The sequence below is a fragment of the Lacerta agilis genome, chromosome 2 (assembly GCF_009819535.1).
Source record: "Lacerta agilis isolate rLacAgi1 chromosome 2, rLacAgi1.pri, whole genome shotgun sequence".
In the NCBI taxonomy this organism is placed as follows: domain Eukaryota; kingdom Metazoa; phylum Chordata; class Lepidosauria; order Squamata; family Lacertidae; genus Lacerta; species Lacerta agilis.
In genome coordinates, this window is record NC_046313.1 from 51,852,577 (window position 1) to 51,876,388 (window position 23,812).

Below are 23,812 nucleotides of genomic sequence, written 5' to 3' on the forward strand. Positions count from 1 at the left end.
GGCTAATTAAACAAACCATGGCCTTTTAAACTGTGTGTAAGGGGGGATTATTCTTTGTTACTATGGTATGTATTTTGATTTGTTTAGATTGTAAAGTGCCCTGTGATCCTTAGATGAAGAGTGGTATAAAGGTAAAGGTAAAGGGACCCCTGACCACTAGGTCCAGTCGCGGACGACTCTGGGGTTGAACCCGCTTCTGGCGAACCAGAGCATCGCATGGAAATGCCGTTTACCTTCCCGCCGGAGCGGTACCTATTTATCTACTGGCACTTTGACATGCTTCCAAACTGCTAGGTGGACAGGAGCAGGGACTGAGCAACGGGAGCTCACCCCGCCGCGGGGATTCAAACCGCCAACCTTCTGATTGGCAAGCCCAAGGCTCTGTGGTTTAGACCACAGTGCCACCCACGTCCCAAATAGTGGTATAGAAATTTAATAAATAATAATATTTGTTGCTAGACTATGCAGGACATTGGTTTGATCTGACAGGGCTTTTCTTAGGTTCTTAAAGTAAAGCAAACCTTTGCTGAATATCACAATCACAAGAACCTGGTTTTTTTTAAATAAGTGATCATGTCTATCTTTCAATCCATATATTCTTTTCAATTGTTAAAAATGCCATTAGAATATTGTAAACACAGGCTTTGCCAAGCAAAATAATTAGTACTAATTTCATGCACTTCAGTATTTGTAAGATGAATCAATAAAAAGTAAAAAGACAGAACATCTGTATAGCCTGCCAACCACTGTGACTTTATCAAAGTCTGTGATTATGTTCTCAGAAAACCTCACAAAGCCTATAAAGAGAGTAATCAACCATCTGTTTGCAAAGCATTTCTAATATGCCTGTACTTCTTCCAACTAGGTGATAGAGGGGGAAAGGTGGGATATTATTATTATTATTATTATTATTATTATTATTATTATTATTATTATTTATTACAAGGCAACCTTTTTAAAAGTGTAGCTGTGTTTAAATATTCAGCAGAAAAAAAATTTAAAGTATCACTGAATGCCTAACTCATGCATGAAGACTTAAGTGCGAGGGCATCAAATGCACTCACATTGACCCTGACCTTGTCCCCCATGTACCCACAGTTTCTGGGCCTGCCTTCTTCAGATAGTCTGAAAAGGGTTTGTATGCACCACTGAAACCCTGAAAACGCAGCCCCCTTTGGACCTTCCTTTTCAATGCAGAATGATCAGCAAACACACCCTCCCACTCCCCAGTTTAAGTCTCCTTTGAATTGTATGTACAGTGCCTGGATGTAAGGAAGAATCATTCACGATAAGTTTAACCTTCCCAAGTTATCTTGTCATGTCTTTAAAATAAATGTCATTGGTTTATGTCCTTGAAAGCTCTGCCTCTCCATTTTTGTACTGCTACTTGCGGTTCACGTGTTCGGGACTAGAAGTTCCTCAAAAGAAGAATCATTAAGACATAAACTTTTGTTTCACTTCAACTTTTGTATGAAAATTGACTGTGAATTAGTATCCATTCCATTTCCTACCTACCTTAAAAGGGTGAAAAGATGACAGAAGTACAAATGTGAGCCAGTCTTTTAACACTGGTTGCAAGGTCTGAATGCTGGAAAAAGCGTGTTCAACTCCAATAAATAGTAGAAATGAACGGAGGAAGTTCCTAAATATCAAAATTTGGTCCCTATCCTATGGTGAAAAGTAGATTTTAAACCCGTGGCTTCTTAAGTAGCTATCAAGATATTACAGAGATATATTTTTTCAAACACAGGACACAGTGCATCCCTTCCCTACCATCTAGGAACCCTACATTCTGGGTTATATTTACGATCCATTGCTGTGCTGGCAGCTCACATACAAAACTCTTGCCAGCTTACTCACAGGGAACAACCATTCATTTGGGAATCACCACTTGTACATCTCTAGAAAACAGTACACAAGTGGGTGGGTGGAGGAGAGAGGCAGAATGCAGCTGAAGTTTACAAGGCATTAGGCATAACATGATAATTTCAAGATTTCATTCATCTACAAAGGTCACTAGTAATGTGACACAGCAAAAGAACAAGTACAGGTTGTATTGCATTTGACCAGCACAGAACTCATCCAAGAGAGGAAAAATGAATATATAACAAAGCTGAAGTACCGCAGGTAGGACAGGAAGCTAAACTGTGAGTCTGCTTCATAAACAGCATCACTCTGCATGACCAGTTCAGGGGTTTAGTTAAGAAACTGTTCTAAACCACCATCACCCAAATTACACATTTTGACCAGGTCAGTTAACTCTCCCTATCTCCAAAGGTCTCTCCCACGCCTAACACTGCAGCCTTATGGGGTAGAACATATGCCACTAGTTATATCAGTATGTCAAAGTTGGCCCAGCCACTAAAAGCAGTCACATTGCACATGTTACTACAACAGGAGGTTTAAAAAGTCAGCAGTCCACACTATAGTTATAAGTTACAAATGTGATGGGGATGCAGAGCTCTTTTAGCAGATCATGATCACACAGGACTGCACCTGTGTTAGGATTAACAATAGTTAATATGGGAATATGCATAATAAAGTATCAACACTTAAGGACAGGTGGGAAGGAGGGCCAAGGTCACACTTGAGAAGGGAGGGAGTGTGATCCTGTGGGCTGTTGCTCATCTTGGTCAATCATTATGTTTGCACCTGCCCTATGTGTCAAAGCAGTGACAACTATGGATCATGATAAAGATAGCAAATACGTAACCCGAAGCGGACGAAACCCGAGGTACGACTGTAGCAGACTAGAAATGATAAGGATTCAAATTTCTATTTATTTATTATTTTATTTTTTAAATTAAATTTCTATACTGTCCTTCATCCAAGGATCACAGGGCAGTTTACAATGTAAAAACACAAAATGCAACTAATAAGCAAAAACAATAACACCCCAACAGTTTAAAAGGTCATAGATTGTTTAATTAGTCAACGGCTTACCAAATGTGATTTAAGTTTTATTAGGAAGCTGAGCCTCTGTGCCTAACTTTTCTTTTAAATATATGCTCCATGCTAAAAATGTACTTCTTGGGGAATATTAACAAATTTATGTGACTTACACCTGCTGGGCCATATTCAACTAACTAGCGCCACTAGCAGAAACCCAAGTAAAGATCTCTGCTAGCACAACCCTCCACTCCACTCACATGCCTCCTGAAATTGGCTTCAGAAGGCTGTTGGGGAAACCCCAGTACAGCATGCAGGGGGGAGAGAGTGGAGATTGTTCCATCGAGCAAGCTAAAATGCTTGCGCTGGTGGAACAATTAGCAGAGCACAACACTGAATTCTCCCCACAGTCCTGATATATTCCACACCTCTTACTAGTGACACTTCAAAATATGGCAGCTTAATGCAGCAGTGGATTGCTACTAAATAAGGAGGTTATGACTGAAAGCAGAATTACTACATATACTAAATGAGGGGTGGGTAACATATGACCCTCCAGATATCATTAGATATCATTAGACTCAACTCAACATGGCCAATGGTCAAGGGGTGATAAGAGTTGTAGTCCAGCAAAGACTTGGGAGCCAAAGGCTAATCACCACCCCCGGACATGACGACATTGCTTGATGATAAAAATTACAAATTTTCACAATGATTTAAAGAAGCAGAAATTTAAAATAGCACCACAATAACCTTGTCCTAAGCAATGTGAACAACCGAACTCCACAACTGCAATGGAAGTCTCCTTATGCACAACACCTTTGGGCAATGTTTATTTTCTAGCTTAATCAAATGTTGTATCTTCTAACAAATCACGCATGACTGCCACCTACAGGCTATCCAGCAAATCTTTAAATGGTTCCGTTCTTACTGTGCGTATGAACAATTTCAGGCTGTGTGCCCCAGCTGGGTCTGAAACAGCCATGCTAATGTTTCCTCAGCAATGCTTTAAGAATTACTGAAGCAACCATCTAGAGAAGATGCTGTGTTTGCAGAAAAGCTTTCAGGCCATAAAATGTCATGTTCAACAAGTTACAGAGACACAAATCAGGGAAAAGCATTAACCCACTTATTTATGGGAATGACATCATCGGCAAGCTGTTTGCATTCTTCTACAGCCCCAGCTTAAGACTGCATAGTAAAACTTGTGCATATGCTGCAGTCCAGCATTCTGTATGAAGTCAGCATTGTTGATAGTGTATTTTATCTTCCCTTGCATATGCTGCTTCCTCTCCCCTCATACCATTCCCCAACAAAAAAGGTATGGCTCCCTCTTTATTGATGAATAATAACATGGGCACAGAAGTGGAAAGCGGTTTGGCCATATGGCTGGCTGTGATAAGATTCTCTGAATTGAAAACATCATCCCACTTCATCATGTCTGTCCTATCAAATTGCTCTAGCAAAACAAATACACACAAATAAAGCTTCAATCAGCATATCAACTTTTTAAAAAAACTATGAGGTGTCAGTCTTCAATTGACTGGACATAGTTATAGGCACTTGATGTTATTTAGGTTTCAGTGTATTATTGTAAGAATTTTAAAAGAAATTAAACTTGACTTGCTGTCTTAACACTGTGGTAAATGTTGTTTATTTACTTGTAAGCCAAAGTAATCAATTACAGCAACACATCAACTAAAATAATTAAGTGGCTGAAGACTATCTTTAAATATATTCATTCAATTTCTGGGGAAATGTTGCAATTATTGGGGTCATTTTTTGTTTAATAAAGTCTGAACAACAACAACAATTCTCAGTCCTTATCTTGCACTCATTTCACAATGAATATAACGCGGATGTTTACATGCTTGCTCCATAGTGTCAACATCAAAGGGAATGGAAAATCAAAGCCTGCCTTCCAGGCACTACTATTACTGTTTTGCACTAAACACTAGGTATGGCAAAAAAAAAACTTAAATGTATTAAGAATTTAATTTGTGAGGTTCATGGTTACTTTAGGATAAGAAAAAGCACACTTTCAAACACCATAGCTCTCTTACCTTTAAGAGCAGATGATCAGAGATTTAATGCAAGCTGCCTGACTCAAAGCAAAGGCAATTTATGAGCGCAACACTGTTTTACCATGTTGCTTGTTAGTGGCAATATTTTGAAGCCACATGAATGAGAGGATTTTATGGTATTAATGGTTGGAAGCAGCAAGGAATCACTAATGCCATCTGTCTAATGCCTCTGGAGCACCATTGCTTAGTGGCACGAAATGCAAAACAGGAAAACTGAAACAGATTGCCTGTGTTTCCTGGTCTGACTCCATCCATTCCCAATTCACTCATTCCTGCTACAGCCCAATGCCAATCCATTTTATCTGTTCCCCTAGTTTATTTTGTAATTTTAACAGAAATTCAGTTGCACGTCAGCAGGCGTGAGAGACGACTGGGGAAGAATGCCAAAATAAATTCCCTCTATTCTGTTTCTAACTGGGTTGCTACAGTAAAAAAAAAAAATCCTTATCAAGGACCTTTTTTGGACTCTCTTCCATGTGACTACATATATGACTTCTGTTGTTAAAGAACTTAGCTTGAACAAGGTGAATATTAAGTATCTACCATTTCCTTATCAATATTCCAGTACCTTTCTAAATCATGTTTCAGAAAAAGAACTTTTGTTTCATATTACCTTAAAAAAATATGTAGCCGATTTCAAGTATGCACTTTTAGAGATAACACATGAGAACAAGAGTACTAGCTCTGCCTTCTACTATCATCATTACCATCACCCTTCGACTTGCAGGGGGTGACTGTCTGAAGCTGGAAGTCTAAGGGAGGCACCACACATTTCAGAAGCCTTCCAGCGTTCAGAAGTTTCCAATGTTCAAAAATGTCCACACAGTAGGTTGGGGCTGCACCAGTGAGAGTGACAGATTAGCTCTGCCAATGCATCTGCATAGCCCTAACCACACTTACCCATCCATGTAAGCTGTAGCAATGTTGGTGATGGGAGGCTCCACTCCACCACACAGGTCACTACTGATAGGTCCACATTTGCACAGGCTTAGAGAGATCTCATGCTGAAATAATTTAGAACTTTCCAGTTCAGTTGTTCACTTCCACCCATAGTGAATTAGACCCAAAAGGAAGCAAACAAGCATGAGGTCTGCTCCCAGGGCCCAAAACGCAGACTAAGGAGCACACAAGTTTCCCAAAGACCCATCACTAATTGTGTCTTTATTAGACTAAAGAATATAGTGTCAGCCAAAGCTTCTATCCGGCTTGCTATCGGTTAAAAAAAAGAAATTAACAATGCAGACAATTCTTATAAGAATATTCCATGAAACTAGAGAATTAGAGAAATTTAGGATAGCCTCTATCTCAATTTTTCATTGCCTTGACTATCAGTGTTTATGTTGGTAACATACAATTTAATAAACAGGAACTGGCACACACTGGACCTAATGACAGAAAGGCAAAATACATGTGCAACTCACCGATCCACTGCTTCTACATCAAAGCAAAATCTTTTCTCTATGGAATCAGTTTTTCGACGTGTGCATGATTTGAGAATAATGGTTTCATCATCTCCCTGGCATAAGATGAAGACCAAAGATTAGACCAATTTACAGATATATTTTAAAATAACATACTGGTAATAGCCTTGTTCTGAATGTCACTTGTCTTAATTATGTAAGTAGCATATGGCCCAATGTGGATTACTGATTAAAACTAGGCAGTACAGAAAGGTCAGTGTTGCAATACAACTTGTGAACTATCGCCCACAGAATCACAAACAGAAAACCCTATAAAAATACATCAACCGCAGAACTGATTTAAAAAAATATTAAGATAGGTAGCCCCACTGGGTGTTATCAAAGGTCCTTCTAGTCCAGCATCCTGCTTATCATCAATGGGTGCAGAAAGCCCACAAGCGAGGCTTGAAAGGAAGGTAATAGCCTTATTGCTCTCCAGCAGCTGGTCTTTAGTGATGCACTCTCTCTGACCCTGGAGATCCTATTTAGCTATCAGTGCCTGTTTCTGTTGATAGATCTAACTTCCATGAATCCATCTAGCCCCCTTTTTAAAAAAACCATCTAAGGTGGTGGTCAACATCACAACCTGTGGAGTAGGCACTTGCTTATGGAAGCTCATGCCTCCATGATTTGTTTAATCTGCATGGCATTTACTTAGGGGCAAAGAGTCTTGAGAATATGCTATATGTCATTAAGAAAAGGATGCATGCAGGGTGAACAACGACATACAACTGCAGTCTACAACCATTTAAAGGCGCTATAAACCACATGGATTTGAGACAGCAAAATAAGATCCTGTTCCACACCACAACCACAGTTACTTCACCCACCTCAAAGAGAAGCTACAGCAGGTTCTAGCTATCTCATAGGATCAATAAGTCCCTCATGCAGCAGAGTGAGAGATCTTAATTGTTCAATCACAGTGATGGCAGAGGGAGAATTCAACTGAGATTAATAAGTTTCCTCTGAGTTCCATTCTTTCATCACCAAGGTCAAGTTGCCCCTTGACCCTATTAAGGCACCAGAATGTTGTATTTCCAGGGATACAAACCTTAGTATACAAGTCTTACCAGCAATCTATTTCTTTCAGATGACTGGAAGTCCTGTACACTTGACTACTATTGACTGTAATCCAATTTCCTTTCTTGAAGAAAACTAGATATGCCCACCACCTTATCAGACAAAGCCACTCCTCTATTGTTGGATTTGATTCAATTTAGTGATTCTTAGAAATATCAGGTGGGGATGGGGAGAGAAGACTACAAAAGGCTACTCTGACAGAGAAATACCACTGATGGTAACAACCATTCCCACACCATGAATCATCCTGCAAATAAAAAAAAATCAACAGGAAGAGACTGGTCTATTGTATTGGGGAAGCAGAGCCAGATGGGTGCCAAGCAGTGACTTCACAGCACAACCTGACCTAGTGAGGGGAATATTAATGTTCTTTTATGAATTATGTTAAGGAGAATCCTTGTGCCCAGGACTGCAAACTCAACTGCAAATAAATAAAATGCTGCAAGACAAGCCAAAGTGAATGTAATGATTCACCCCATTTCCTTAACAAATGCACCCCATCAGCACCTGCTGCCTAGAGGCTCCTCCTTGTGATAATGTAAATAAGGGCCACACACCTGTCGGACTATAGAAGGGCTTACTTCATTGAAGGTTTAAAATGTTTCCAAGGTTTTCATATGAAACAGCCTTCTTCTGGAATAAATTTTCCCCAAGTTATCTCAGGGCAAATTCTCTTCTAGGACTATGCATATACTTTCAAGGTAAACCTCAAAGAAATCTAGCCAACCCCAAGTTTCAGTTCCTAAGCTCACAAAAACTGCCCCCTCCACAATTCTCATGCTGAATTTTTAACATCAGGCACATACATGCACCTGCATGCATGCACAAGAGGCCTGTTGTCCTGGCCGTTTTGCACGCCCTTTTCTCTCTGCTTCAAAATGAGGGGTGGGTCTAATTAATTGATTCAAACAAAATGATTGCATATTCCTGACCCAGTCAAAAAAGTTGGCCTGAATTTACTGACCCTCGTCCACTAGCAAACATCCTAACCAACAAGCCAAACTTTTCTACTTAGAGAACCTTAATGTACAACGGCAATCTACCCCTGTACAACAGCAATCTACAGCTGCTGGCGGTGGGACTACAGGTGCTGATACCTGTTGATCTAGTCCCAGGATTTGGTCTGAAGGCTCAATAAGGCCACCAACTTGCCGAAGCTAAGCAAGTCTGGGACTGGTCAGTACCTGGGTGGATGACTGCCTGGAGATAACATATGCAATTATGCACTGACCTTGGGTTCCATGATGGAATAAAGGTGAGTTACAAACGCGAATAAATTGATACCTGCAACACTGATCTCACCACATGGAGTAATACCAAGTGTGTTACGTCAATGTTACAATTAAAATAATTTGAATTTTTTTGTTTATGAAAATGCACATATAATCAATTACTTAAGAATATTTGACAAACTATCCACTATTCAATATGTTAGGGTGGGAGGTTCTGGAATGGAACATGTGCAGAACATCTAATGAAGAATGGTTGAGGGAGTTGCGGATACGTTTAGCCTGGAAAAGAGGAGACTGAGCGGAGATATGAAAGCCATCTTCAAATATCTAAAGGGCTGCCACATGGGAAAGGGAGCAGGATTGTTTTCTCCTGCTCTGAAGGGTAGGACCCAAACATGTGTGTGGTGTGTGTGTGTGTGTGTGTGTGTGTAATGAAAAGAGTAAAAATCGGGAATTAGGGTATGTCTTAACTATGCAGTTTATTTATTACTAGTGAGACATTTCAACACTCTGAGGACCAAGCTGTTAAAAAGGACAATATTACCTTGACTGAACAGATTTTCCACAATCCCCAAATGTATTTATTAAGTATTATTATTATTATTATTATTATTATTATTATTATTATTATTATTTTCTATTAATGTAGTAATAGTGGTGGTAGTAGCAGCAACAGCAGCAGCAGCAAATACACCTAGAACTGTCCACATAGCTAGATACTTGCATTTTCACTCACCCCCTTTCCACCAGACTTCTGGTCAAAAGGCACCATAGTTATTCGTTTAGATTCACTGTGATATGTACAATAATGCTTCACCCAAGTTGTTGTTCCAAAATGACCTAAAATAATTGAAATGGGTTGATGTTAGAGACAGAGATAAAAATAACCAATGATGAAGTAGTTGTACCTTAAAAGCCATGCTTATCAGAGGTTCCATCCAGTTGACTTTACACAGGGCCACTCCAATTGCTCAGGTGGCAGACCTGAGGCTCCTTTTCTACAGGTAACACTTACTCCATGTCTGGTGGGAACTCTAAATATTTCTTACACCTAAGAAATACATTCTTATGACTCAGCTCTATTTCTCCATGACATCTGAGGTTGAATCCTAGCAAGATGGAGGCACTATAGATGAGTGGTTGCTATGTTTAAGAAATTGGTCCATCACTTGCCCTGGATGAGGTTGCACTCCCCTTGAAGGAGCAGGTACACAGTCTGGGGGTGCTTCTAGATCCATCCAGCTTTGCCACTTGAGGTCCATGTAGCCTCAGTGGCTATAAGCACCTTTTACCAGTTTTGATTGATACAACAGCTATGACTGTCCCTAGATCCAGAGAGCTTGACCACAGGCACTGGCAATTTCAAGACACTTCCCTTTTGCTTGATCTGGAAACTGCAGTTAGTGCAAAATGTTGCAGCACAGTTGTCAACATGTGTGAGACCATGTGAGCATATAACACCTCTGCTCAGAGATCTGCACTGGTTGTCTATTTGTTACCGGGCCAAGTTCAAGTTGTTACTATTGATATATAAAGCCCTTAGCAGCTTGGGACCAGTTTACATGTGGGATTGGCTTATTACATATGTGCCACTCAATGATTTTGATCTGTGGAACTGGCATTGTTACATACGCCACATACTACTTACTGTACTTTTGTAAAAAAACAAAACAACAGTCTTAGGTGTAGTAGTACCTACACTTTGGAATTCCCTGTCTATTGACATCAGACAGGTGCCCTCAACATACTCTTTTTGGCGTCTGCTTAAAACATTTTTGTTAAGGAAATCCTATTCAGAAACACAGGTGTTGATTTTTAAAATCTCTGTTTAGCTAATGAATAATTTTAATTAGCTTTTAATTTTTAAATTGCTTCTTTGTAATATTGATAATTTTAATATTTCTTGTAAACTGCTTAGAGTTTTTGTTACAATCAAGTGCTATATAACTTTTGTTAAATAAATTAAAATAATTGGCCCTGCTCCTGATTTTTCCCCATTATGGAAATCAAGGCTGTTTCAACCAGAGCCAGGCTAACAAGGCCCACGATTTTCATAATACAGCACTGATGCAGTCTACTAATTTTACCCTAAACATTTGCCAAGAACTCTTCTTAGAAATCTGACCAAAGGCTCACTATTTACATTAATGCCATGCTGGTTTTTTTTAAAAAAAAACAACAACAACTAAACACTTATCTATATGTTTTGATTTGCAAAAGAAAAAAATAATGAAGTGGCCCACTGAGACCTCTAGCAATTTTCCACTAATCTGCAGGGGGAAAGGTCCGAGAACTGCTGTTGCAGAACATCATTTCATAATCACCACAACTGTACTCTGAAAAGGGTAGCATGATGTAGCATTTTTGTACAAAAAGCATCCTTTTCAATATGCTTAAAATAAGGCAGGATCTATTTAAAGCTTTCAATTAAAGTTTCTAAGCTAGAGATAACTGGGACCAGTAAGAACTGTTGAGTGGAATCTTTTAAAAACCAACGTTGTCTGTGTTCTCGGTAGTGGTGCCCTCCCTGTGGAACGCCCTCCCATTCCATCTCAAGGAAATAAACAAGTATCTGACTTTTAGAAGACATCTGAAGGCAGTCCTGTTTATGGAAGTTTTTTAAGGATTGATGCTTTTATTATGTTTTTAGGTATGTTGTAAGCTGCCCAGAGTGGGGTATTATTATTATTATTATTATTATTATTATTATTATTATTATTATTTTCAGGGGAACTACACACCTTGACATTGGGGAGGGGATTCTACCGCAGGCAACAAGAGCTTAGGTCAGCCTTGTTCATACAGACAAAGAGAGGCTCATCCTGTTTTCCTAATATGAACTATCACCAGACACTTAGTAGTCAACCCAAAAGCCCACTGCATAGCAGCTACATGATTCCAGGGGAAGCAACACATACGCTTTTCCTGGACATAGAGATAGCCTTCCATTGTGAAAGGGCTGATGTTTTTGTGCTCGTGGGGATTCTCCTTCATCTTCCTCATCAAGGACTCAACCTCTGATCTTGTGCCTTCAAAGCGATTTCTTGTCTGCATTTAAAGTTGACAGCAAAAAAGTGGTGTTAGGTAGACTTTACCAGCCTTAAAACACACAGGATCCAGAAAAAGAAGCTGCTGCTGCTCTGGGTGCATCAAAGGAACTAACAGCTTCATATACTGTAAACCCTTAAACTCACACATGTGCGATTTTTATATATAAATAAAAAGTACGATGTTTATGACAATCTGAATAGAGATACGCTCATCTATTAGTGTATGCATATAGTTCCAGTTCAAAGTATGAGCATTCCACAAATACACCAGAGTTTCTCAAAGACTGATGAAGAGGGAGCTAGTATCAGTATTTTGAGAAACACAGGTATGCAATGACATAACTATATACACCTAAGAACCTCCCAAATGCAAATCCTTCCACATAAAACCACAAGGAAATTTTCCAATTATGAAGCGATTCATCCTACATGAGAAATGGAAGCTGAAAGTTGCCAACATCAACTTCTGGCAGTAACACTCACAAATGATGTCACATTCTTGAAGAAGCAAAGAATGGTTTTAAATACTTACTGAAATTATTGCACACTTAGGCATGGACATGGATAGACAGCTGGCTCTCAACATTCATAAACAGAAGGAAACAAGCTGCTATGGAAGCTATGTGTTAGGTTACTTACCCCCTGTCCACTGGAGGAGTGGGGATTGCTTGTGTACAATTTTAACCTCTCATTAACATGCTTTGTGAAAAGTTGGTAAAATTGCATTGCCTCTGTTAAGTGATTCCACTGTGCTTACATTTTGTATGCTAATTGTCAGCTCCGTCTTGAAATCGCTGAAATCCTTTGCAAGCTCATAGCCATGGTGGTAGAATGTGAATAGTCCTTGCAGAAATGCCAGCAGCTGCAAGGGAGAAGGGGAAAAAATGGCTGAGGTAAGAGAGAGACAATAGACAGACATGCTCTCACTGGATTCTACAGTCGTACCTCAGCTCCCGAAGGCCTTGGGAGTCGAACGTTCCGGCTCCCGAAAGATCGAAAACTGGGAGTGTGTGTTCCGGTTTTCAAACCTTCTTTTGGAAGCTGAACGTCCGACAGGGCTTCTGCGGCTTCCGATTGGCTGCATGAGCTTCCTGCAGCAAATCAGAAGCCGCGCTTTGGAAATCAAATGTTTCAGAAGTCAAATGGACTTCCAGAACGGATTCTGTTCGACTTCCGACTGTGTTTACTCAAGGAGAGAGTTATTGCTACTGCCCTTTCTTCCCATTCAACATCACACTGCACCCCCAAAGGAAAAAAAGAAAAGAAACTACAGTTATTCTGTGTGCACACACCTGGGAATTAGTCCTATTGACTGAAATAGGAGTTACATCTATAGGCTTGTCCAGCATGGCTGCACACTTATATTGGAGTAAGCACCACTGAACTCAATGGGACTTTGTTGTTGTTGTTTAGTCGTTTAGCTGTGTTCAACTCTTCGTGACCCCATGGACCAGAGCACGCCAGGCACTCCTGTCTTCCGCTGCCTCCCGCAGTTTGGCCAAACTCAAGTTGGTAGCTTCGAGAACACTATCCAACCATTTCGTCCTCTGTCTTCCCCTTCTCCTTGTGCCCTCAATCTTTCCCAACATCAGAGTCTTTTCCAGGGAGTCTTCTCTTCTCATGGGGTGGCCAAAGTACTGGAGCCTCAGCTTCAGGATCTGTCCTTCCAGTGAGCAGCCAGGGCTGATTTCCTTAAGAATGGATAGGTTTGATCTTCTTGCAGTCCATGGGACTTTCAAGAATCTCCTCCAGCACCATAATTCAAAAGCATCAATGGGATCTACGTCTAACTAAAACATGGGTCACTGGCACAGTACCCATGGGCACAGAGCTGCTAGCACAGGCCTTCCCTGATGACCACAGAGTTCCATCCCTGCACTGAAATCAGGCTTAAAAGAGGCCTTCTTTAAAGAAGAAGAAGAGAAGAAGAGTTTGGGTTTGACATCCCGCTTTATCACTACCCAAAGGAGTCTCAAAGCGGCTAACATTCTCCTTTCCCTTCCTCCCCCACATCAAACACTCTGTGAGGTGAGTGGGGCTGAGAGACTTCAAAGAAGTATGACTAGCCCAAGGTCACCCAGCAGCTGCATGTGGAGGAGCGGGGACGCGAACCCGGTTCACCAGATTACGAGTCTACCGCTCTTAACCACTACACCACACTGGCTCTCTTTCCACACACACACACACACACACACACACACACACCTAATAGAGGTTGGGGGGCGATTTTAGGGGATTACATCTGGGGAGAGTTCTAGCACAGGTGTGATACCCACAACTGTTTCTATGCCAAAACAACTTGCAACCTCCGAACTAAAGCATCCCTAGCCTAAATGTATGCAACAGGTTTGCTTTTTTTAATCACTCTTTTACTAGCGTTATTGTATCACACTGTGCAACCTCTGGAGCTTCCAAAACTTCTGTTCTGATACAGATCACAGTACTGACAGTAGTGGACAGCTTCTTTAAAGCATTTTCATCCACTTAAGTCTTCAAATTTAACTTGAAAGGCCTGGTAAGATCTTCAGTGAGCAAAAGACACAAGCATATATGTAGCCATGCCTCACTCTCTCAGGTGAGTGATGTCCTGCTCAGTCTCAAGAGGACTACATTATACTGCATCTGGGATTTGTGCTCTCAACTCAGGAACATAACACATATGTAAAACATGCCACATTTTAAAAAGCTTCTTTAATTCACACTCCTTCTCCTGCTTGCCACTCTTTGCTCCATTTTAAATAAATAGTGATTCTGTACTTTCCCTGTGTTTGTGTGCACACAGACACACCATATACACAGAATGTGGTTTGGAAACATTCCACAAAACAATTTAAGCAACACATCAGCAATGCCTGGTGCCATCTGCAGGTCAGATACAGAAGTTACACTAGGATTTTGTCATCTTATCTATACTGGTAAGAGTGCTGTGGACTTTATTCCATAAAAGCTGCAGGATGGAAGGAAAGGATACCCACCCAATCTTCATTTTACAATAATGGAAACACAGCTCAGATGAAGTGAGTGGTGTTCCAGGACCATAAAGTCACAAAAGCTATTTTGAGGAATACATGAAATGAACGAGTCTATTTTTTTCATTATTTGTTTGGAGGGAGTAATAGGCAAACCTCTCTATTCAGAAGCTACTAACATACACTTTCAGAACGTAAAAACCTTGCATACCATTGATGAAATTTCTGCCTAACAAAAGTACTGCTTCAGAAGAGAACTGACTGAAAGTACTGCCTAGGAAAATATGAGGTGTGGATCAGACAACTTATTAAATGTTACCTCAGCCATGAACGTACTAATGTCTCAGCTTCAGTTCTCTACACAAGCCCTCTCAGGATATTTCCTGGATGGTGTTCATACATTCCCCACTTGGGTAAGGTGCTTGAGCATGTGGTGGTGGCCCAGCTTCCGGAATTTGTGGATGAGATTAATTACCTTGACCCATTTCAGTCCTGACCTGCTTTCAGCACTGACAGTGGTTCTGGTTATGGTGATGGTTACAGAAATAGTTCAGAAACGCAATACCTCAAGAACCGCCTCTTCCCATATGAAGAGACCCACACCCTGTGGTCATCATCTGATGCCCTTCTTTGTGTGCCTCCTCTATGAGAGGTCCAGAGCGTGGCAACATGAGAACAAGCCTTTTCTGCAGTGGCTCCCCGCCTGGCAGGTGGCTGCAAGCAACTCCCACAGCCGGTTGCCCAGCAAGGAAAAGGTTTCTGATCATCTGCTTTTTTATTCAATATTTACAGAGAGAGGCTTTGGAACACAACCTCTTGGAAGTTCTGTACCACAGACTGAAGTCTGTTATAGGCTGAATGTGGTTAAAATAAGGTAAAACTTAATATTGAAGTGCTCTTAGTCAGAAGGCTGGCAGATCCAGTAATAGAGTCTCAACCTGTTCTGGACTGTATTATAACCCACTGCCTTCTCGTTTCCTTTGATTTATTTTTACAATTCAGTGGACCTAAAATATTACACGACTCTACAGATTGTGCTTGTCAATTAGTGTCTATGGGGTTTACCTGAAATCCTGTGAGGCAATCATATCAAGTTCAGAAGATGTTAATAAAGTCAGTTCTGTTTCAACCAACCATTGCAAGAGGGAGGAAAACTGGGAGGCACTGAGACATTCACACGCACACACTTCCAGGTGATTTGAGACCACACCACAAAAGGCAACAGGTCCCATCCTGCTTGGGTGTGAGACTGATGAAGGCCACATTAGTGATCCTATTCAAATTCAGACTATTGTCTCACAATTTATAAGAAAACAGAAGGCACTCCAACATTGTTACTCTATCATTAATGCCTTTTTGGAAACTCAATCACTGTGACAAAATTGATTTTTTAAAAAAGTGTAGGAGACTTCACAGCAGCTGTTTGTCAGTTTTCCCATCTGAACCGCAAGCAAGCAGTTGGAACCATCTCCAATATCCACTATACTGTAAAACAGTTCACAGGGTAACAATGAAAAGCCATGACTGTTTACTTACTGGTTCCACAAATTCAAACATCTTCCTCTCTTGAACTTCTTGTACTTTGAAGACATACTCAAGGGAGACTTCATAGAAGTGCTGTCGAACCAGGTCCACCTGGCTGTCTGCCTGTCAAATCACCATGTGGATTAAAAAGATACAAAGCAGCTTTTAAATGTTAACATTTGGCACCAATATTATGCAAAGTGCTGATTGCACAATAATCTTCACAAAAGAAGGTTGAGTTCCAGAACAAGGTAGATAGGACAGCCAAACATTATACCAAGTCCACAAGAACAATTACTCTCCATCTCATTGAGGAACCCTAGGCTCTGAAGGAATTTCAGGGCTTCCCAGAATGAATCTCCTTTTAGAAAAAAAAGGAAATAATTCCTTTTTTTTGTATTATTCACAAAGAAAGAGAATGAGATCTAAATTGGCACCAAACAGCTATTGCTTAGATTTCTCTCTTTTATTATTATTTTTTAATTATTTTTTATAAACAATTTTTATTTTCCAATTAATTCAAATTACATCCAATAAAACTTCTACAAACATACCCTCTTATATTTTTGCTCTGCCGAGCCACGACTCCCCTCCCTCTCGTCAGCAGGTTTCTCACAAGCTATTAGGAGTTGTTGGTTGTTGATAGTTGGTAGTGTTATATTAATTTGCATATTCATAATTCGTAAATCTATCTCCCTCTAAGGTCAGGAAGGCATACAGTGGATGCTTCTTCTCCCTTTTAACTTTACAACAACCCTACAAAATGTAGGCCACTGGACCAAAGTCACCTAGTGTACTTCATGGCTGAGAGGGGGCACTGAACCAGGGTCTCTCAAGTTTAAGTAACTCAAAATGCAGCTTGAAGGCCTCCTTAGCAGTCATGCCTCAATTATGGGATGTTCCCCCCAGTTACCCACCTTAGGATCCTTCGGGCACCAAATGAAGACCTTCTAATTCTCCTAAGCATTTGAATGCATTTATAACTATTTAGTTTTCCCCTTGCTGATTTTATGCTGCTTATTGTTTGGGCTTATGCTGCTTTTTATGAACTTCTGAGCAGGTTGTTTTAAATCTATGACAGCTGACGGTATTTGTATCTTACTGATTTAAATTTGTGGTACACCCAGGGGATGTGGTTAAATTGAGCAGCATATGAAATACAAATTATAAAGTAAATATTAATGTTCACAAGGGTCCAGTGTACAAGGAGTGGGATACTCTTAGGTGAAGTCAGTAAGACGTGGTGCCATTTTAGCAGGCTTGCTAAGCAACTAAATGAATTCCAACCTCCCAGATGTTTGGCCAGCAGAAGAAACTCGGAGCTCTCAACACATGAACTATTGTCTTTGGCTGAGCCAGACACACCCGCGAAGCAGCTGTATGCTATTAATGAAGCACAGCACCCACTCTTCTAAAATTACCACAAACAACAAACTTCTCCACACACATTTGTCATTCTTCTGGCATTGCTTCCCCTTCTGAAATCCTAGCTCAATAGCTAAATCCTCAGACATTTCAAGGCTGAGGCACCCCTGCTTCCATATGGAAGCTGAATACATTTGGACACCTCATTCAAAATCTACGGCACCTAAACCAAAATATCACTCAGGCGAAGATGTCACTCAGTCAAAGTAGCTTGAGCGTACAAAGAGCTTGCAAAGGTAAAATTAGTGAGGGCTCAATGGCTATCAGGCATTCTAAGCACCAGATACAGAGGCATGTCTAAAATGGAAAGCTCAGAGCTCCTTCTGGTTTAAAAAAATAATAATGTTTAATGTAACTTCTTTTCCAAAAGTACCCAGAACTGAAGCTGAATGTGAAAGATGTCCACAAGGTGGCACCATGATTCAGTGGTTACATACAATAATTGTATCTGAAAGGAGGCAAACAATTAGCTAGTTAGTTCTCATTGATAGGCAAAATTCAGCACTCCACTGTCTGACTGCCTTCACTTACTCCTCAGGTTTCTCAAGTCAAAACCGATCGAGTAATGGCGGAAACAATGACTGGTAGAACACGTGGGTGGGTGTGCTGTAAGGCACAAGGGTCCTCTCAGGGTCTACACCAGGCCCTTTAGCTCCCTATCCCACAACCCACAGTTTTTTTCTCAGTCATCCTTGCCATCCATCTCTGCCTCCCCTCAGGTTAATGTATATTAATTCAGTCCAGTGCTCCATCTGCCTCTTTCCTTCAGCGATACTGTATGTACACTCTTTGCTCCTTAGGTTTCATTAGAGTCCTCTGACTTTCTATCCAGGACCTTGTCTGCCCTTCAGAGCTCCTCCTCACAACAATTTTTTTTAATACCTGTATCAGCAAACTAGCTACTGTTCCTCTCTTTCACAACAGCCTTGCCCTTTTGAGTAGCCAGGATGTTCCCAAACATTTCATTACCTCAGAAATTTCACTATGCACAGGATACAAGTTTCACTAGTCCAATATTCACCACAGTTACTGCACAGCAGCTAACTATCAAACAAACAAACGGTTATTGGCTGTGTTCCCCAAATATTAGAGATCAGCTAGGTAGATCTTGAGATTCTAATAACTGATTTTTTTTTATTTTAAAAAAAGCAAATCAAATGGTTCCTCAGTCTGCCTAACCTTAGTTTATACAGACTGCAGTTCTCAAATAATTCAGGCAGGAATCTTGTGCTGCCTGACTTGCAGGTGCTGGGGACTCAGCCTGGGTTCTTATATATGTGCTTTGTTACTGAACTATAACATGCATGTGAACTGATTAACATGCCACTGTCTTCAATATCATTGTTTTTACATTATCGAAGAATCATGTTCTCTTGGCTACAGCAAATTCTCCTCCCCCCTTTTACACTTATTTTCTCCTCCAATTTTTTCGTTCTGGAGTTAAACCCCTGAATCTTAAAATTATTTATTTAGGAACAAACAACACATTTTTAAAAACAATAATGACTTCAACGTAAAGGAAATCATTGCAGGAGACAAACAGGAAGAAGAAGTTTAATTCTTTCCTACTTTGCCACAGTCCCAGCAAAAATCCCCCTCCAACAATGCTTTCTACATCCGGAGGAAAGCTTCCATTGGCACCAACAGCAGCTTGACTCCAGCAGCCAATATGTATTTAACATATTTATAATTCATGCCCTAACAAAGCTCAAAACAAGAGCTCACATAGTCTCAGATTCAAGAGTTGTTGTTTTTTTAAAAACAAATAAATGCAAAAAAGGTGTTTTAACATATTGTGTTGTCTGGGCTCTTAAAATCAAGTTCCAGAAACTTCAGAAAGGCCTTTCTTTTTTCATTGCAGCCTGAGCCCTGAAGTGCATAAGCAATTAATGGGGTCTATAACAGGACAGCGTGACAAGAAAACAACAAAACAATCTCACCTCTTGAAGTTGGGATTCCTTCTTCTTGGAAGACAGGTTTAAGTGCTTTTCTAACACACCACAATATTTCTCCGTCTCCTTGTCGTATTTTTTCTTGGCTTCCTGCCAAAATATGTCATATACATATCAAGAAAAACTGCATTGCCGCAGTACTTCAGCGTGTCAAAGGAGGGTTGAGACAAATGCTAACATGTTCTTTTATTAATTCTAAAAATTTAACATAAAATTTTACTGTACTACAACTCCCACCATCCTCTCCCCAGTCATGCTAGCTAGAGTCCAACTACCGGTACATCTAGAGGACACCATATTGACTACCCCTGTTTTAGGTTATGGCCTTTGCTAACATCAGATAAATTCCACCGGCTTGTGCAATTTGATTCCAGCTCTGGTGTCGCTCCTAGGTGACGTTGTAAATCAAACACCAAAATCAGAGCCTCTTCAATAAAGAGTTTACAAGAAGCCTCTGTTTTACAGGAAGAAAGGCTGAAGGAAAGTGAAACTGGCAGAAGCCCATATATCTTAAGAGCAGCAACAAGTTGTTATAGTAACAAAGCAAGACAAGACAGAGGACAAAAGGTACAATGCCTCACAGAAACTGAGTAAAAATTAGAGCTGTGCCTAATCTCAGAAATTTCTGAGATGAAAGATGGGGTTTTAGGTTGAGAGACTCCCCTGAAAATATAGCAGCAGACTTCCTGTTGCTGCTCTCCTGCTTTCTTCTTCCCTCACTAATGTCAGCTAATGAACAAGCCCATGAAGAATGCCATGGCATCATGGTGCTAAGTAGTGTGTATTATTGTGCATTTTCAGCAGCGATGGAGAACATCCAGCCCCTGGGCATAACCCACTGCTATTATTATTATTATTAGTAGTAGTAGTAGTAGTAGTAGTAGTAGTATACTAGTCTTCATCCAAAGATCAGAGGGCAGTTCACAACATAAACATACAAAATGAGAACACAAAATACGTAATAAAACAAAAACAAACCAATAACCTTCCCCCTCCCCAAAACCCATAAAATGTTGATCAGCCAAAGGCCTAGTGATAGAAAAACATTTTTGCCTGGCACCTAAAGATACAAAATGCAGGTGCCAGATGAACCTCTTCTCTGGGGACACCATTCCACAAACAGGGAGCCACCACAGAAAAGGCCTGTTCTTGTGCTGCCAACCTCCTGACCTCTCATGGAAGAGGCACACGAAGAACGGCCTCAGATTGCAGGGTCTGGATCAGTTCATATAGAAGAGGCGGTCCTTGAGGTATTACAGTCCTGAGCCATTTAAGGCTTTATAGGTCAAATATAGCACTTTGAATTGTGACCAGAAACTAATTGGCAGCCAGTGCAGTCGGGCCAAGATTGGTGTAATATGCTCAAACCATATTGCCCTGGTGAGCAACCTGGCCACTTAATTCTGCACCAGCTGCAGTTTTCAAACTGTCTTCAAGGGCAGCCCTACATATAATGTGTTGCAGTAATCTAACCCAGAGTTGTACCAGAGCATAGACAATAGAAGTTGTGGTTTGCTATTGCTGTGGCTGGCTGTGTATCATTACTGACTTCTTTTCAGGGGAGGGGGCAATTTGACAGTTTTATTATTTATATTCTGTAAATTGTCATTGTGGTAAGGTGTCTTCGTTGGGCACTACACTGTACAGCAGCCTTGAAATATTTTTTTAAAGCGTAATTAAATAACATGAATTTACCTTATATAAGAGGCGTAAGCTTAGGCAGAGACTTTGCTTTGCTGCTGTTAAACAAGACAAAGGTTATGCTGGACACTACAGGATGCAGCAAAATACTATAATGGAGGGATTCATACAGTTTCCAAAATCACAACATAATACGTCTGTTGTGACTTTCAAACCTCCAGCATAGACTAAGTGTTTCAAGATTATCGTCCACCATTTCTCTACCTACCTTAGCAGCACCAATTTGCTCCTTACGAAATTTCTCCAGTGGTGTGATTAAGACCTCACCAGCATTCTCAATCTGATGACAGTAAAGAAAAAATATTCAGACTTCTTCATTCTGATACAAGCTTCCTAACTCCTGTGCTCAATTACAGTACTAGAATTCTGTTTGAATATAGGATATTTTTCCTTCCTGAGAAACTTGTATGACTCAGAAATTTGCAGACCATATAATTAAGGATGCTGACATAAAAATAACTAGCATTTACATGTAAATACTTCAAGTAGGAACAATTCACAAGCAGTACAGTATGCCTGAGAGTGCGATCCTATATGTGTTGATTCATAAGCCCCACTGAGTTCAATAGGACCCAGGCTGAGTTCAATAGGACCCAATAACACCCAGGCAAATTGGCATAGGATTACAGCCCAGTTCAGATAGCACCTTATAAAACAGAAGGAAGTTGTGGCATTCAACAGTCTGAGCAAATAGCTCAACCCTATTCAATATACTGTTTTGTGATGCAGTTTTTTCTTAGTTTAAAACATTTATTTGTTTAACAAAAAGATTATATGCCGCTTGCTTGAAACTTCTAAACAGTTTACAATGAATAAACTTTGAACAGTCAGACAACAATAACAAGATGTGATAAAGTCACAGGACAATTAGGGTAAATATTAGATTCTGAAACAATATACAACACACACACACACACAGAGAGAGAGAGAGAGAGAGAGAGAGAGAGAGAGAGAGAGAGTTCTATATTTCCGAAGTGGGGTACTAGCTAAGGTAATGACTCTGGGCTTGTCAACATGACTGATCAATCTTGCTGAGAATTCAGTTTTCCCCTTCAAAATTTATCTCAGAGGTCTATACTTGTGAGAGTTTAAATTTGATTCCTTCCATCCAAATTTACAGTTTAACATCCATGCATGTCCATACATGTGGGCATTTACTAGCCCAATATACTCACAGGGCTGGACCTTCTTGGTTGCAGTGCCCAGCTTATTGAACTCAGTATGTGAAGATCTAATAATTGGCCTCCTCCATAGCTGTTCTGTTAGCACCTCTCTTTTTTGCCAAGCTTCTGGGCTGAGATTCTCCCCCCCCCCCCCGTGTGAATTTTAGCTCTTCTACCTTACCACAATTTATATTGTTCTTTTCTTTTCTAACTGCTGAGCTGATCAACAGGTGTTTGGAAACAGTAGCAAGAGAAACTGGGTTCTAGCTCTCGAACAAAGAAAAAGTGAGCAAGTACCACAGGCATACATGTGTGTGGGTGACGGTGGCATCTGTCTGTTGCTGAGTTATTGGAGGTATCTGTGAGGATGGAAAATGTGGACACACTCAGCACATTTGGCCCATCTCTACAACAACTTCTACATTCAATGCTATCAGGGAAACTTTACTCCAAGAGAGAGCAAAAATGTATAAACAAGCTGTACTGGATAATTGGGTCTTTGTTCTCTGAGTGCCAGACCAACTGGATTCAGTGGCAGGCAGTTCATCGTGGCTTGCCCTCCCTGTTATGCTGCCAAGACTTACTCCCAAAGGGATGAATATTGCTATTCTTTGAGGAACAAAAGCTGACAATTCTGGCTGTTGAGCTATACCATGGCCATTGGCCAAAGCAGGCAAGAGCGGCACAGAAATTCTCCAGTCTTCTTCCCATGGCCGGCAGATATATCAAAGCCTTGACATGGCGCAATGTATGCCAGGGGGTGAGGATTCTATGGCCCTTCAGATGCTGCTGGAGTACAGCTCCCATCATCCCTGACCAGCCTGGAGGGAGCCGATGGGAACTGGAATCCAACAGCATCTGGAGGGCCACGGGTTCCTGAGCAAAATGCACCACCTTGCCTTCTAAAAACAGCACACTTACAGACCCTAGATCACTTATGCCAAGGAGACACTCTGCTCAAAACAAAATTTTACATGGCTGCTATTTCACCTAGACCAGACTCCGGTTTTGCCAAGGATTGTTCCTTCCCCACTTCCACTGCTATAACTCCCAAAAGCTCATTACATACACAAAGTCCATACCATGCGCATGCGCTCATCTTCTAAATTTCTAAGAACAGCAGCAAACTCTTGCAGGGATTTTGCTGTGGGGGGGGGAGATAGAAAAACACAAGTTTGGTTACAAAGAAGGACTGCTTTCAATAAATGCTACCAAACATTTCAATTTTTGTAAGGCACATGCACATTAAAATGTAAACGAGGAGGGTTTCTGTTCCACCCAGC

At 40.6% G+C, this 23,812-nt stretch overlaps 1 protein-coding gene across 4 annotated transcripts in view; it reads right to left on the minus strand.

Annotated features, from left to right (window-relative positions):
* ARHGAP26 (Rho GTPase activating protein 26) overlaps window positions 1–23,812 on the minus strand; it is a 210,855-nt gene that overhangs the window by 128,611 nt on the left and 58,432 nt on the right. For 3 of the 4 annotated variants that reach the window (XM_033140019.1, XM_033140020.1, XM_033140021.1), the window contains exons 3-10: window positions 23,612–23,673; window positions 21,575–21,646; window positions 19,654–19,755; window positions 16,301–16,411; window positions 12,553–12,657; window positions 11,664–11,793; window positions 9,482–9,585; window positions 6,395–6,489 (exon numbers count right to left, since the gene is read on the minus strand). In XM_033140019.1, coding sequence (XP_032995910.1) covers window positions 6,395–6,489; window positions 9,482–9,585; window positions 11,664–11,793; window positions 12,553–12,657; window positions 16,301–16,411; window positions 19,654–19,755; window positions 21,575–21,646; window positions 23,612–23,673 — 781 coding nt within the window. Of the gene's footprint in view, window positions 1–6,394; window positions 6,490–9,481; window positions 9,586–11,663; window positions 11,794–12,552; window positions 12,658–16,300; window positions 16,412–17,695; window positions 17,753–19,653; window positions 19,756–21,574; window positions 21,647–23,611; window positions 23,674–23,812 lie in introns of those variants that run through there. The other variant, XM_033140022.1, reaches the window with a different exon arrangement.